Source organism: Pyrgilauda ruficollis, unplaced genomic scaffold, assembly GCF_017590135.1.
Source record: "Pyrgilauda ruficollis isolate IOZ18807 unplaced genomic scaffold, ASM1759013v1 scaffold6, whole genome shotgun sequence".
In the NCBI taxonomy this organism is placed as follows: domain Eukaryota; kingdom Metazoa; phylum Chordata; class Aves; order Passeriformes; family Passeridae; genus Pyrgilauda; species Pyrgilauda ruficollis.
In genome coordinates this window covers 5,615,755-5,628,828 of record NW_024527710.1, presented here as the reverse complement: position 1 = coordinate 5,628,828, position 13,074 = coordinate 5,615,755, and the positions used below count along the sequence as shown (strand labels likewise).

The following is a 13,074-nucleotide window of genomic DNA, read 5'->3' as shown; positions in this document are numbered from 1 at the left end:
TGGCAGTGTATAATGGTATTGCTCAGAGTCTGGAGTTTCATTTTGTTCATCTGCGCTGTACCTCTTTAATTTACTGATCTACACACACAGCACACCCCGACCATCTGCAGTCTACCTGGTGACACAGTGTGGTGTGATCCTCTGCCTCAGCTGGAGCTGTGCCTGCCCCGTTTCATTGTCTCCCCACCATTCTGCCTCTGGTACACTTATTCCTTGAGATGTTTGGGAGAGAGATAGTTCTCTGATTACTTTGTGTTTCCAGGTTTCAATTTGCATCACCTGCATAATTTTGTTGTAATCTTGCTTACCTTACAGTGCAGTCTTTGAGTGACTCCTTCAAGTCATTGCTTGTGTCTCACTGTAGCCTAGTTTTTAGAAGGCTTTCACTTCTTACTTAGGTCCCAGGAGGAACTTCATAAAAGATGCAGAAAAAATTCTTTTCTACTTGTATTAGGTTAGTTTTTCTTTTGAAATAGAAGATTGTTATTAAGTAGGAGGGAGAGGCATTCCAAGCTTTCCTAAGATTTTTGTGTAGTGGTGGTGGCAATCAATGTCCTCCATGTCCTGTGCTAATGAGCTGGAAGGAGCAGGATTGCCTCTGCAAGGAGGGCACTAATCTTTGTTTTGAAGTGGAAGTAATTTTCTAATGAGGTCTGTCAGCAAGGGATTAGTCTTTTTCAGTTTAGATTCACACATCTAGACCTGTACCTTCCTAGGCTGGTTTTGTTTTTGTGCCACAACTTAAATCTGCAACACCTGATTACCTGGTTTCTTGGCAGAATCTGAGAAGTAATGGGAGTATTGCTGTGCTCATTATTACACTATTGAATCTATTGGTATTTGGCCAGTAACATTTCATGTGCCTTTTTGTATTTCCTACCAATACAGGTAGAAGCTCCATTCATACCAAAGTGCAGAGGTCCTGGAGATACCAGCAACTTTGATGACTATGAAGAAGAAGATATTCGTGCTTCTCTAACAGAAAAATGTGCAAAAGAATTTGCTGATTTTTAGTAGGAGTAAAGAGGACAAGATGACATCAGGGCTCACATTGGGATCTTTGCACTCTGTTAACAGATGAGGTGGAGCTGAGACCATCATATGTCAAAACAGTTACCTAGTTACTTCATTCCACAAAGCTGACTGAGGTCTTTATTGCCATCTTCCATGTGTGCAGTTTGCACCAATCCTTCTAACTAGGCACAATTAAGCAAGCACTGTTTGTGCAGTAACACAGAATAATAGACCACTTTCCTACTTAACTTTGGTTTCTGTCGTTCTTTGTTTCTGTGTATTGTTAATTTTCCCCCTTTGAAATGAAGTAGTTTTTTACCCAAGAATGCTCCATTTTATTTTGAATAATGTATTATTTGTGTGAGTGAAATGGAAGGTGTTGCGGCTAGTGTGATTTAGACTGAAGTGAAAGATAAATGTTGCTTCTAGTCTGTGCCAGCCAATAATTCATGTCTGTCTTGTGTCTGATGCTACAATTTATAATAATTTTTTAGTAGCTCAGACTAAACCTAGCCAACATTTTTAGCATTTTTGAAGGTAGTATTTATCGCCATATAAATGTCTGCTAAATTAACTTAAAAACATTTCTTCCTGGAGGCTGACCAAAATTCAGTAGAATCAATTGGATGGCTTAAGTAGGGGACAGTAGCTAGACCCCGTGCCTTGGTTTTCTACATCCCTGCAGTTTTTGTCACTGCCTCCTTCCTTTGTATTTCCCACCTAGGCAGTAGGCAAGTTGCCATAACCAGACTGTACCGTGGAAAGCTTACAGTCTCATGAGAGGGAGTAATTCCATCTGGTCTGGACTTTGGACCATATTAAACCAAGTCAACTTACCAGCATTTCAGTTGGCAGGTGTGAAATGGCTTGTTTAAGATCAAGAACCCTAAACTCTTAAAGGAAGTTTTGGTCAGTACTGTAGAGAATTAATTTTGATTCACTTTTTCTTCTTCTGTTTTTTTTCCTATTTTTTTTAAAGTAGCCAATGTTTCGGCTCCCAAAGTATTCCTTGCTTCAAGCCTTTTTTGATTAAAAAAGGCATCCATTAGAATAAAAACCATCATGCCACAGAAAGCAAAATGCGCTCTGCCATTAGCTATGAAAAACAAATGGTTTAGCAAATGCAAAATAATGTTCTAGATGCATCGCTGGATGAACACGGTTATTTTTTGTTAGCTGTTAAGAATAAGAGGTTATTGCCAAGTTTTTATTCTGGTATACTATATTAGTAAACTGAGGATGGAGTACTGCTACAATCATTTTCTTTTTAATTACAGCACTTCATTCATGAAGAAAAAAGATCAAGTTTAAAAACTGCAACAGCTGAGTTTATTTTAGTTGCGTTGTGTCTTCATTTCTAACCTACTTTCTTTCAATCAATCAGAATGTATGGTCACACAGATACAAGTATTTGGGTTTAATTATGTTTTGTATATTCTCACCAACTGACTTAAAAGGTATTGCTACCATGTGCTAGCTTTGGGCACTTTTACACATTTATTTCAATGTTAATAATCAGCGGCTCAGCACTTTTTTTGGGGTTGCTTTTAAACTTATTCATAGTAGTTTTATTTGAACACTTGGTTCTGGCTGTCTCAGTGACCTGTCTTAAAACAGCACATCTAAAAGTTTAAACTAGACTCATGTATTATGATACATTTACATGCATACAAGGATGAATTGTTTTTTTAAAAAATGAGCTATATTGATACATAGCCATTGGATTTGTTTGAGTGCCAGTGCAAATAAACAGCTGGCGTTCCTTCCTTTTAATCTGTACGACGCTCCTAAAAGAAAGGCCTTTGTAGACATTTTACAAAAGAGTATGAAACATACCACCCAATGTTCTGTCTGTTTAGGTTGTTGAGCATTTTTGCACAACGTCATTAGGAGGCTGACACTGAATGCAGTCTTTGTCCACCCATATTTACATACATGCAAGAAAAGTATAAGATACTTTGCTGTAGCAAATTTTATGTAACAAAGATATATCGTCACATTAATAAATTTAAAGAAATCCTTTGTATGAAAATGTTAAAATCTTTTGTATTTCATTTAGACCAAGGACATGCTGCTGTATGCTAGCTGTATGCGATAAATTCTACAGTAACTTTGTTGTCGTTTATGAACTTTAAAAGATTTTAATAAATGTTGAAGATCACAATTTGATTCTGTTATGATTTTAATTTTTAATCATTACATTTATAGTTCTAGAAAAGTTCAAAGATTTTTCTGTTCTGTAAAATACTGTAATCATTCATCTTGCGTGTACAATAAGACAAAAGTCTAGGAAATTGGTTCTGACATGTCTGTCTGATATCCAGATTAAATTCTACACGGGCATAAGTGGAAAAGTCATCATAATGCCATGATATTATGCTATTTTTTAATTTTATGAAAATCCTGTTAGAAAGTGAAACACTTTTCCAATATGGCATAATAGACTTCAGTATGGAAATGAGATTCTATTTTGGAAAAGGAGGGGAAGTGTGCAATTTCCAAGGCATTAGTGAGTACATTTGACAATGTGAGTATTATACAACCCTCTCATTTAAACACAGTCATGAAATATAACTACGGAATATTATGTTACCTGTATTTAATTTGAAAAATCCTTTTCACAATATGGAAAAATTGTATATCTATGACAGTAGAAGCTTGTTAATTTTACACATTTGAGGAATTAAGTGTTGAACTATATGGTATATTTTAATTGTACTCTAGTTGTATGTAACTTTCATTTCCAACATAAAGGATTGTATCTCATAAGTAAATTGCTTTTTTTATTATCTTGTCAGTTGCATTAAAACCCTTATTTTTAAATCCTTTAAAGTATTTTACTAATTTTTGCAAATAATTAGATGTTTTTAAGTGCTGCAATAGTGTGCAATAGTAAACATTTATATACAGAAGTGCAAATTAAATTATGTACAACACTTGTGCTGCTTCTTTGTGAATCAGAATGTTGTATGATGACAGCTGTTGCACCTCCCCACATGTGAGCAGGGTTTGAGAGCAAGAGGAAAAGGTTGTGAAACCTACTACACATATGAGTTGGGGCACAGTAAGCTTTACACTAACTAGGGTGCCTGGAGAAGGTGATGTGGAGAACATTAAAGGCATTATGAGAAGTCTTGGACTTCTTAGACAATCAAAAGCAAGCAAGGTGATCATTAGCTTCAGTATTGTTTGTCTTCATTTTATTTTCATTCAGACTCAATGCTTTTTATTAAAGATAATTGCCTGTTTTTAAACTGTCTGCAGATCCCGCTGTACAAACTTTGTGCTGTGTCTCATTGTGCTGTGAAACAACTGATAGAAGTAAAGACTGTTCATGGTCTTGGCATTGTCTGTCTTGAGGCTTTTTCTGCAAGTGGTGTTTGGAGAGGCTCTGGTGCCTGCTCTGTAATGCAGCTCCTCCTCTTCCCACTGTCTGAGCCGAGCTATGGCCTCTGTGCTTCTGCTGCTGTACGCGACTGCGGTCTTGTGTTCTTGGTTTCCTGGTACTACTGCTACATTACATTTTAAAGACCTTTGTACTTTTTCTAAAGCTGATCTAAAAAAACTGTGAAAATGCTGTCTTCTGCTTTTACTACAGTTCCTAAACAAGCACAGCATGCTGAGCCACAGATTTGAAGGTGTCATTCAAATCTGTTCTGATTCCCTGCATAAGGAGGACTTATCCCAGATCAGAATTGAAGAACCATTCCATAAGAAACTGGTAAAAACCACAATTCCATTCTCTAGCTGAGGTGCATATAGCTGATCTGGATCTGTTTGATGATATTAAAAAAAAAAAGAGAGAGTTTGACCACCACAGTTTTACAAGTGTGGGTCTTGCATACATTTTAAAAATGTTTTTCATGGAAAGGTATTTTCATGAGGTATTGACTGATTTAAGTTCTTTAACAGAAAGGTAAAATATGAGCCCCTAACTTCAAGCTGGGCAGTGAAAGGGTTAGAACGCCACAAGGATGTTTAAACATCTTATAGATAGTAAACGTTTGTCATCTTACATAGGGATTATGTGAAGTGTTGGATTTTTTTAGAAGTGTAAGATGGGTACCTAGAGGCAAGACAGGATCTCAAGATATCTTCCCTTTCTAACTTCTGAATTTGATGGTGAATAAAAGTATGAATTAAATCTGAGATCTAGTCACATTTTTACCTCTTTTTATTGTTTGGATTTGGGGAGGGGTATCGTATGACAAAAAGGGATGCCTGAAGAAAACTTGCATATACTGAAAATGTATTTTATTTTTATAATTGACTAGCACAAAGAGTGTAATCCCTCAGAGGGATAAAAACAGCTTGAGGTTTCTATGACATCATTAGAATCGGTTCCCAACAGTGTTTCAAAGCCAGTAAAAATTCCTTTAGAATCCTTACAGCTTCACTGTACTGCTCCCTCCCTTGGAGGGTCACGTACCAATGTCTTTGCAAAAACATATTCCTAAGAATTGTGTGTGTGTGGCTCTTTGCTTTGAAGCTTTAAAGAAACATAGTTGTGGTGTTCATTGAAATGAGCTGCTGTCAGTGAAGCACAAATGGAAGAGCCAGTGACAAACTTGCACATTTCTTACTGCTGCTAAGATTACAGGTCTAGATTGTGATGGAACACACAGTGGCAATCTAATGTTTGATGGCAAGGCTACAGCACAAAAACTCTTAGGGATGAAAAGTTGTTGGAGTTTGAGAAGGGAGGTGAGTGATCTGTTCCACCTGTATGCAACCACAGTAAGAGGTGTTTTCCTTTGCTGGGAGGTTGTTATCAGAGACTTCTTCCTTTGCCTTTGCTTCCAAGGTGCTGTGGGTGATCAGAGAGGACACAGCTGTAGCTATGTTGACACAAATGGAGCAAGGTCTCAGCAGCCTGACAAGCAGTGTGGTACTTCCTGAGTGTGTTCAGTAAGTTCCAGGAAAAATTACTGCTGACTAGGGCAACAAAGAGAAAATTGGAGTGCTGGAAAGGCTTGGTTAACTGAAATTCTTCCCCCACCAAGGTATTTGGATTCAATTGAAGGCAAAAAAAAAAAAAAAAAAAATCCAAGACTTCACTTAGATTAGTGGTGTATTAATGCTTTGGTCTACACAGCAATATCACAAGAATACCAAAAGTATTGGTCTTTAATTTGTATCTGCATTGCTACTTTGAATGTGTGTGTAGTTATCTAAATAACAGTTCAACAAAATGAATTCTTGACTGGGATGTCCTTTCACTTTCTCCCGTCTTTGCCATCCTTCTACTTGATGCTTGCATGAACCGGGGATCTGAGTGTCAGGACTCTGTTAATGATAGGTAACACCCTGGATAAGTAAAACATGATGCACGTATCTCACAGGCATGTTAATTCAGGTTAAGCAAACAATATGTAATCATTTTATAAATGCCCAGTGTTTATAAAGTATCTGTTTTCAACTGCCCCCCTAAAAAAAGGCACTGTGTGTCCTCAGTTAATACATTCTCTTTATTTCCCGTTTTCTCTGGCTGTATGCATTGGGAAGTATGCATCTGGCAGGCTTGCTTACCAGTGAGAAAAACTTAGAGGAACTGAGCAGGCAGCCTCAGTAAAAACATCCCACTGAGGCAGAAAGAGGATCACAGTGGCAGAACATGTTATGTAACATGCATGTGGTGATAGAGTTTGTTAGTGCAAGCACATGAATTCATCTCCAGAGTGGTTCTACTTCCACAGAAGAACCAGTCCAAAGAGCCACCTCCCAAGGCCACAGCACCCCACAGCTCATGGATTCTGGAAAGGAATTTCAGAGCAGGACTGAGTTTGCTGCAAGGGATGTTTCCTGCCAAGATAAGTATTGCAGGGAATGCTGGGAGGAAAATAACTCCCTAAAGTCTCATAAACTTATTTGGTCTTTTTTAAAGCCACTCAAGGAAACCTGAAATATCAGCACAAATTCTTTTTTACTCGAGATTTGTACAACACAAACCTCTGCTTTAGGGCATACCTAGTGTTATGTCTGAAGTTATTAAACTCTGCTTATAAAATTCTGCTGCTACATATTGACTAACAGAACTCAACTCTGACTTTTCTTGAAGTTTTTTTAATGTTTCAGGTTACTGCAAAATCCTGTCAACTAAAATCATGAAAGGAGATGATCTTTAAGGTCCCTTCCAACCCAAAGTATTCTATGATTGTATCTTCAGGAGCTTTCCACAAACAATTGCTCTAGTTTTTTATTTATTTGCCAGTAGATGTCACATTTACATGGTGTGGAATGCTGTGTAAGAGATGTCAGCTGCAAAGCACAGTAAGAACAAGAGACTTGGAAAGTATTTAAGAGTAATAGGGAATGAAAAATTTAGATTGTACCAGTGACATAACATGTCAGGGAATAATACATGCAATACCAACCATGAGTATTTGTTCTTTGTGTATTAGTTGATTTTGCCTTTAAATCCTTTTTGAGTTAATAGTTGCAATATTTTTTACTTGTTTTCATATCAATAGGAGCAAAACAGGAGGTTTTGATACTAATTTGAATGAAAGCATTTTTTCATAATATGTATTATTGCATGGATTATATAAAAATGTCACTAAAAATCCCTGATTGATAGTTCCTATTTCCATTTGAAGCTAGAACCAGAGGGAAGTGTCTGTACTAATAGCCCACAATCACATTTCTATTTTGTGTGCAATTGAAATTTCATAAATACACTGTTTTTAACCAAAGATGGTCACCAATACAAATTGAAAAGTGTTCCTATGCTGATTTGTTAAGTAAAGAGTATCTATAGTAGAGTGGATATAAAATTTTGAGTTGGATGGTAATCAAATTTAGATATATCTCTACTAATTATGTTTGCAGGCAAAAGAACAACTGTTTATATTTTTGTGAATTATGTGATCACCAGAGCAGTTGGAGAACAAGTTACAGCTCTTGAGAGCATCCGTGATCAGAGCCTCATCAACCAATTTAAGAGCTGAGTAAGTTTTAAAATTATCGGTTTAACTGTTACAATCTTAATGCAGAACTGTTAAATGTCATGTCTGCTCATGTTCAGATGCATCTGGGTTTGGTTTATATCAAAAGAGAGGGGAAAACAGGGTCATCCAATGTGTGACTGGAAGAACTGCCCCCTGTAACAGCGCTTCCTTTCTTGCAGTCTGTTTTGGCAACCACTGTCCTACCAAAGCAATGTGTGCATGCTTTGAGCTTGCACATTGATGCACAAATCACAGGGATGTCATTTCTTCTGGTCTGCTCACAGTTCAGTGCCTGAGAGCAGACAGAGCCCCTGTAAGTCCCCCAACAGAACCAGTAAGTGAGAGCTGCAGAAAATGCCCTTCGCTGGGTCTGGGGTGCTTTCAGAGGGCTGAGCAAAGAATGAAATGTCAGACTCTGGTCTTCCACACGTGGCATCACTTCTGGCAGTTACACCAAAATAACAACATGGAGAAAAGATGCCAGTATTTGCTGAGACATGGTCGCTTTACAAATCTTAAAAATGTGGATATTTCTGACTGTCAGGTTCTTCACTCCCAGGAGAAGAGCTTCCCAGCAAAGTGGGGAAAAAACTAGCACTAATTTTTCAATGTACTCTTTGAAATATAGTTGAGATTTCTGCTTGTGTTTTGTTGACACATTTCTGTCTATAACTGTCTTTCTGAGTGTATTATCATGTTGTGCTTTTTCATTTGCCTCACTTCCTGCAACCAAGTGCTACATTTTAGATTTCCCAGAGAGGTAGTAGCTATTTCACAGAGATGTCTGAGCCATGTTTATATAAAATGTTTTTATCAGTCTGGATTCCCTTTAACAGTGTTAAAGTATATTTCATATTAATACTTTTTAAAAGCTTCTTGATACATTATTACAAGCTGGGCAAATATGTGGCAGGTATACTACTAGTACGGGTGTGTTTTATACAGTGATTTTTTTTAATATGAAGTATAAGCTTTAAAATAACAAAGGTTTAAGTCTAGACAGAAGCTTTATTAAATATGAGCAACTACTACCATAAGGAGTTGCACAACAAAATAAGTAGGGCAGGAAATTCTCAGTGAAGTGGATATAATTCAGGTGCAGGAAGATTTATTTAAGCAATTCAGTCTTGGAAAAAAGAGGAAGCAAAAGCATAAAGGTGTCACTGGGCTTGCATTGTAGTCCGCTACCATAGATGTTCATTTTTAGGCTGTATGTAAAGGGTGCTACTCTAGTCATCTTGCTGGAAATTCATATGATGATAAGATAAAGGTCAGGTAATGCATATTGTATCCAAAGTACCTTAGGATACTAAAGCAAAGGTTTCCGGGGCTTCCCACCAGGACAAAAGCCTTTGTCTCCCTGGCTGGTCAGTGAGTCTGAGCAGTGCTGCTCCCTTCAGACTGGCAGCCAGGAGCTGTCACTGACCAGCGCTGGGCACCTGCAGAGCTGCCAGCCCGGCAGCCAGAGCTTTCACGGAAGGCTGTGCACATCTACAGACCATGTTCTTCTCCCTGTAAGAGCGTGTCCAGGGAACTGCATGGAAGGGAAATTCAGGCCCATTGATTTTGTGTTTAACACACACTGAACATAACTGCCTCGAAAATGAATGCCAGGCTGGTACCAAGTCACTCTGCTGCATTCTGGCCATGGCTTTTCTGCCTCCCTTCCCTCCTCACTTGCTTAACACCATTGCTCTTTAGGCTTTTGTCTAGGCTTTATGCAGAACCTCAGTGCAACATGACAATACGCAGCCATGCAGAACACGCTGGCAGGCCAGAAGGGGACTGTGAAGAAGACAACAGCATGCTTGTTGGAAGACCTTCCTGGCCAAGACAGGAATTGAAGAGGCATTTCATCGCTGGACTCCGTGGGCTGGGAGCTGTCTCTCATTCCTCTGTGGAGTGCTGAAGTAGAGAAGGGAGAGCAGGACAACAGGTATGAAGCTGTTGATACTGTGGAGAAAGGTAAGTGGCAAAAATCCATTAAAGCAAACTAAAACTACTATGGACAGGGGTGGAAAAGACCTTAAGTGAGGAAAGACAATTTTCTGAGTGTTGAAAAGGTGCAACTGGAGCAGTAACAGGGATTTTTCCTGTTTCTGGGTAGACAGGAGCTGCCAGAACTGCGGAAAGGACCCTTTGGATGTCTCAAACCATCAGTACCATACAGGTGTGATAAAAGGGTAATGTGGGGTAAGAGGCCTTTCAGAGCAGACTGGAAAGGGAGAAGACACTGCCGAGACCCTACTGCAGCCGAGGGTGCAGCTTCAAGTGTCCTCTCCTGGGAGGTGAATGTACAGAAAGGAGAAAGGGGAACAAGATCAGAAAATGCAGACAGCAAAAGGACTGTGGTCATTCAGATGTTTGAGTCTATATAAGAATGTAAATACCAGAGAAACAGAGAAGTCAAATATTACACTAAAAAATATTAAACTAAAGATTATTACTACAGGAACAAACAGGTATAAACTGTTTATATATATTTTTAAGTTGTAGATTAAAATTTCTTCATCCCCAGCAAAGAGAAGCTGGACAGAGCCTTTCTGCAGGGCAGAGTGGGCTGAGATCGCTGGGTGTGAATGGGCTTGTGTGAGGGCTTGGCTGTGATGCCAGGAGACCAAACCCCATGGCCTGCACAGTCCCTTTTCAGTCTTGTATTGCTAGGAGGGAAATTATGCAAAAGGAATTCTTAGTAATTGAATTGTTATTAGTAATTGACTGGGTATAGCTATACCTTAATTCAGTTTGCTGAGCAAACTGGCGTATTACACCCATGCCACTTCCACACTCACGACAAAAGTTACTTAGAAACAGCCTGTGCCCCCATTGCATTCCCATGCTGCCAGTGCTGGGCATTACAAGGACTTGATGGTTTTTTGGCCGCCAGCCACATCTGGATGAAATCTCTTTGGTTTACTTTCTCCTTCACAATGAGCAGCAGGAACCACAAACGATCGCGATCAGCCCCGAAATGTCTCCCTGAAACCCCAGAGGAGAAGGAAGCATCTTCCAGCGTGTGTTCCACGCTGCGGTTCAGGCGCGGGCGGCACCGGCAGCTCCCAGGCGGGGCCGTGAGGGGAAGGCGCGCCCGGGGCGGCCCCCGAGGGACTACAACTCCCAGCAGCCCCCGCGGCGCCGGGCGGCTCGCGGCCTGCATGGCGTCTCCCGCTGAGGGCGCAGGGCTTTCCTGAGGGCACTGAAATATTTGGTCTCTGTTGGCAAAGGATTACGTGTTTTACACAGGGCTAGATCCATTCTACTCTGCATAATGCCCCCTTTTTGAGAGGGGTTTCCCTCAATGTGAAACCACACAGGTCCTGTGTCATTTTGTCACCCAGCTTCCCCAATGCATGCGTTTAACCATGGGTTTTTTACCCAGGGCACTGGAATGAAGAAGGTTCAAAGGGCTTTATTTAGCCCTGGGGAGGTGAAATTCAGTACCCTCTGCACAGCTAGCAGGGTGCTACACTCTACTTTGCCACATGTGTCGTGCACTTTGTCTTCTACTCTTTAACTGCCAGGGACAAAACAAAAGGCTAGGAAGGATTGCAGTAGGAAACTGGCATTTTTCAATAGCCAGAAAACAGGGTCCACTGGTGTCCGATACCTGCACTGACCTTTGCGTGTTTCCCCTCATGTGATAGCAGAAGTTCAAACACACACAGGACAGACCCCTTGTCCTGGATCTACCAACCCTGGTCTCACTTGGTTTCCTGGATGGCTTGGAAACTTTTTGGCCATAAGTGGCCAAATAATCAAACAAAAGGCTAATTAATTTTTCTGCTCTATCTTCCTCCAGACATAATTTTATTACAATTAAATTACCTTACCCCAATGAATGAAAATACAGGCCACAGATCATATTCCACACTGAATTTTTCCACAACCCGTTTCCTTAAAATTCATCTCTGCTGTTCAAGGTTCTCTGGAAGGAATGCATGCACTGTGTGAGCCTCACTTCAAATACTCAAAGGATTAACTGAAGAACATGATGAAAGGGAGAATGTGAGTAAAATAGCTCATTTATATTTGTATCCTCAAATGTCAGTTCATTACCAAAGTTAGAAACCAGCTGATGCAGAAAACTCATTATGGCATCATTTAGAATGTTTATTTCTTTAGAGACAGACAAGAATTGCCTTGCTTGCCTCACTTGTCCAACACAAATATGCCACATTTTACAGTACACTTTGGGATGGGCAGTAAAGAGGGTTTTGTTTAGGGCACAGTACACTTAATCCTCTCTTTATTTTGTTTATCTGCATTTATTTAAATCCCAAAGCAGTGAGGACTGTTACTGCCCTCTGTAACAGTTCTCAATGCTTCTGTCAATATTTGCAAAGCTCCTGCAAGCTCTGGTTATTTATCTGACAGCACATAAGTAAGACAAAATGAAGTGGTTTGGGAAGTTGTGTCTACAGTCCTTTGCCCAAAAGTCCACTTTGCTGGTAATTTTAGTGCTTGTAACCCTGCCCAGTTGGCAGCTACGTGACCTTGATCTCCATGCAGCCAGGGTGCAGTAACTTTGTCTGGGAGTGAGATGGATGCAAAGTGCCTGGGACAGCCCCAGGTGCCCACTCTGGTGGCTAAGCAAGCTCTGTCTGTCCATGCCAGCTGGGCACTCGTGTCAGAGCTCTGCAGAAATCAGGCCAGAGTCACCAGTAGGTTCTGTGCAAATCCCCAGGTAATTTGTAATGTCCCCCCTTGCCTTGCAGCAAAGAGCAGGCGTGTAATTTGAGTAGCTTGACTCAGAAGGAATTTTTTTAAGTAAAACATCCCACAAATTTGAAGTAACGCAGCCTGTTATGGATAATCAAAAGGTCACATCACCTGATTAGTGTCTGGGATGCAGCCCTAGCTACAAAGCCCGTGTGTGGGGAAACAGGGTGTGTTGATAGTCCTTGCTTGATTTCCCTTGCACTGACAGTGCATACAGCTAATGCCTACAAGCCATTAAAAACCGTCAGCAATCAAGGAAATACTGAAGAGACAAAAAAAAAATAGTGTAAAAAGGGAAAAAAAAAGTGTTGTTGCCAGAAAAACTTGAGAAGTTTTGTATTAAACTCTGTGGGTGAGATTTTATTGCCAGTGGGACACTCAGTAATTTGTAAGC

The 13,074-nt window shown here is 39.9% G+C and overlaps 1 protein-coding gene across 3 annotated transcripts in view; it reads left to right on the top strand.

Annotated features, from left to right (window-relative positions):
* Nucleotides 1-3,840, top strand: part of PRKACB (protein kinase cAMP-activated catalytic subunit beta) — a 66,440-nt gene extending 62,600 nt beyond the window's left edge. For all 3 annotated transcript variants that reach the window (XM_041483011.1, XM_041483009.1, XM_041483010.1), the window contains one exon: nt 889-3,840. In XM_041483011.1, coding sequence (XP_041338945.1) covers nt 889-1,014 — 126 coding nt within the window. In that variant the 3' untranslated portion in view covers nt 1,015-3,840. The remainder of the gene's footprint in view (nt 1-888) is intronic.
* The last annotated feature ends 9,234 nt before the right edge of the window (nt 3,841-13,074 follow it).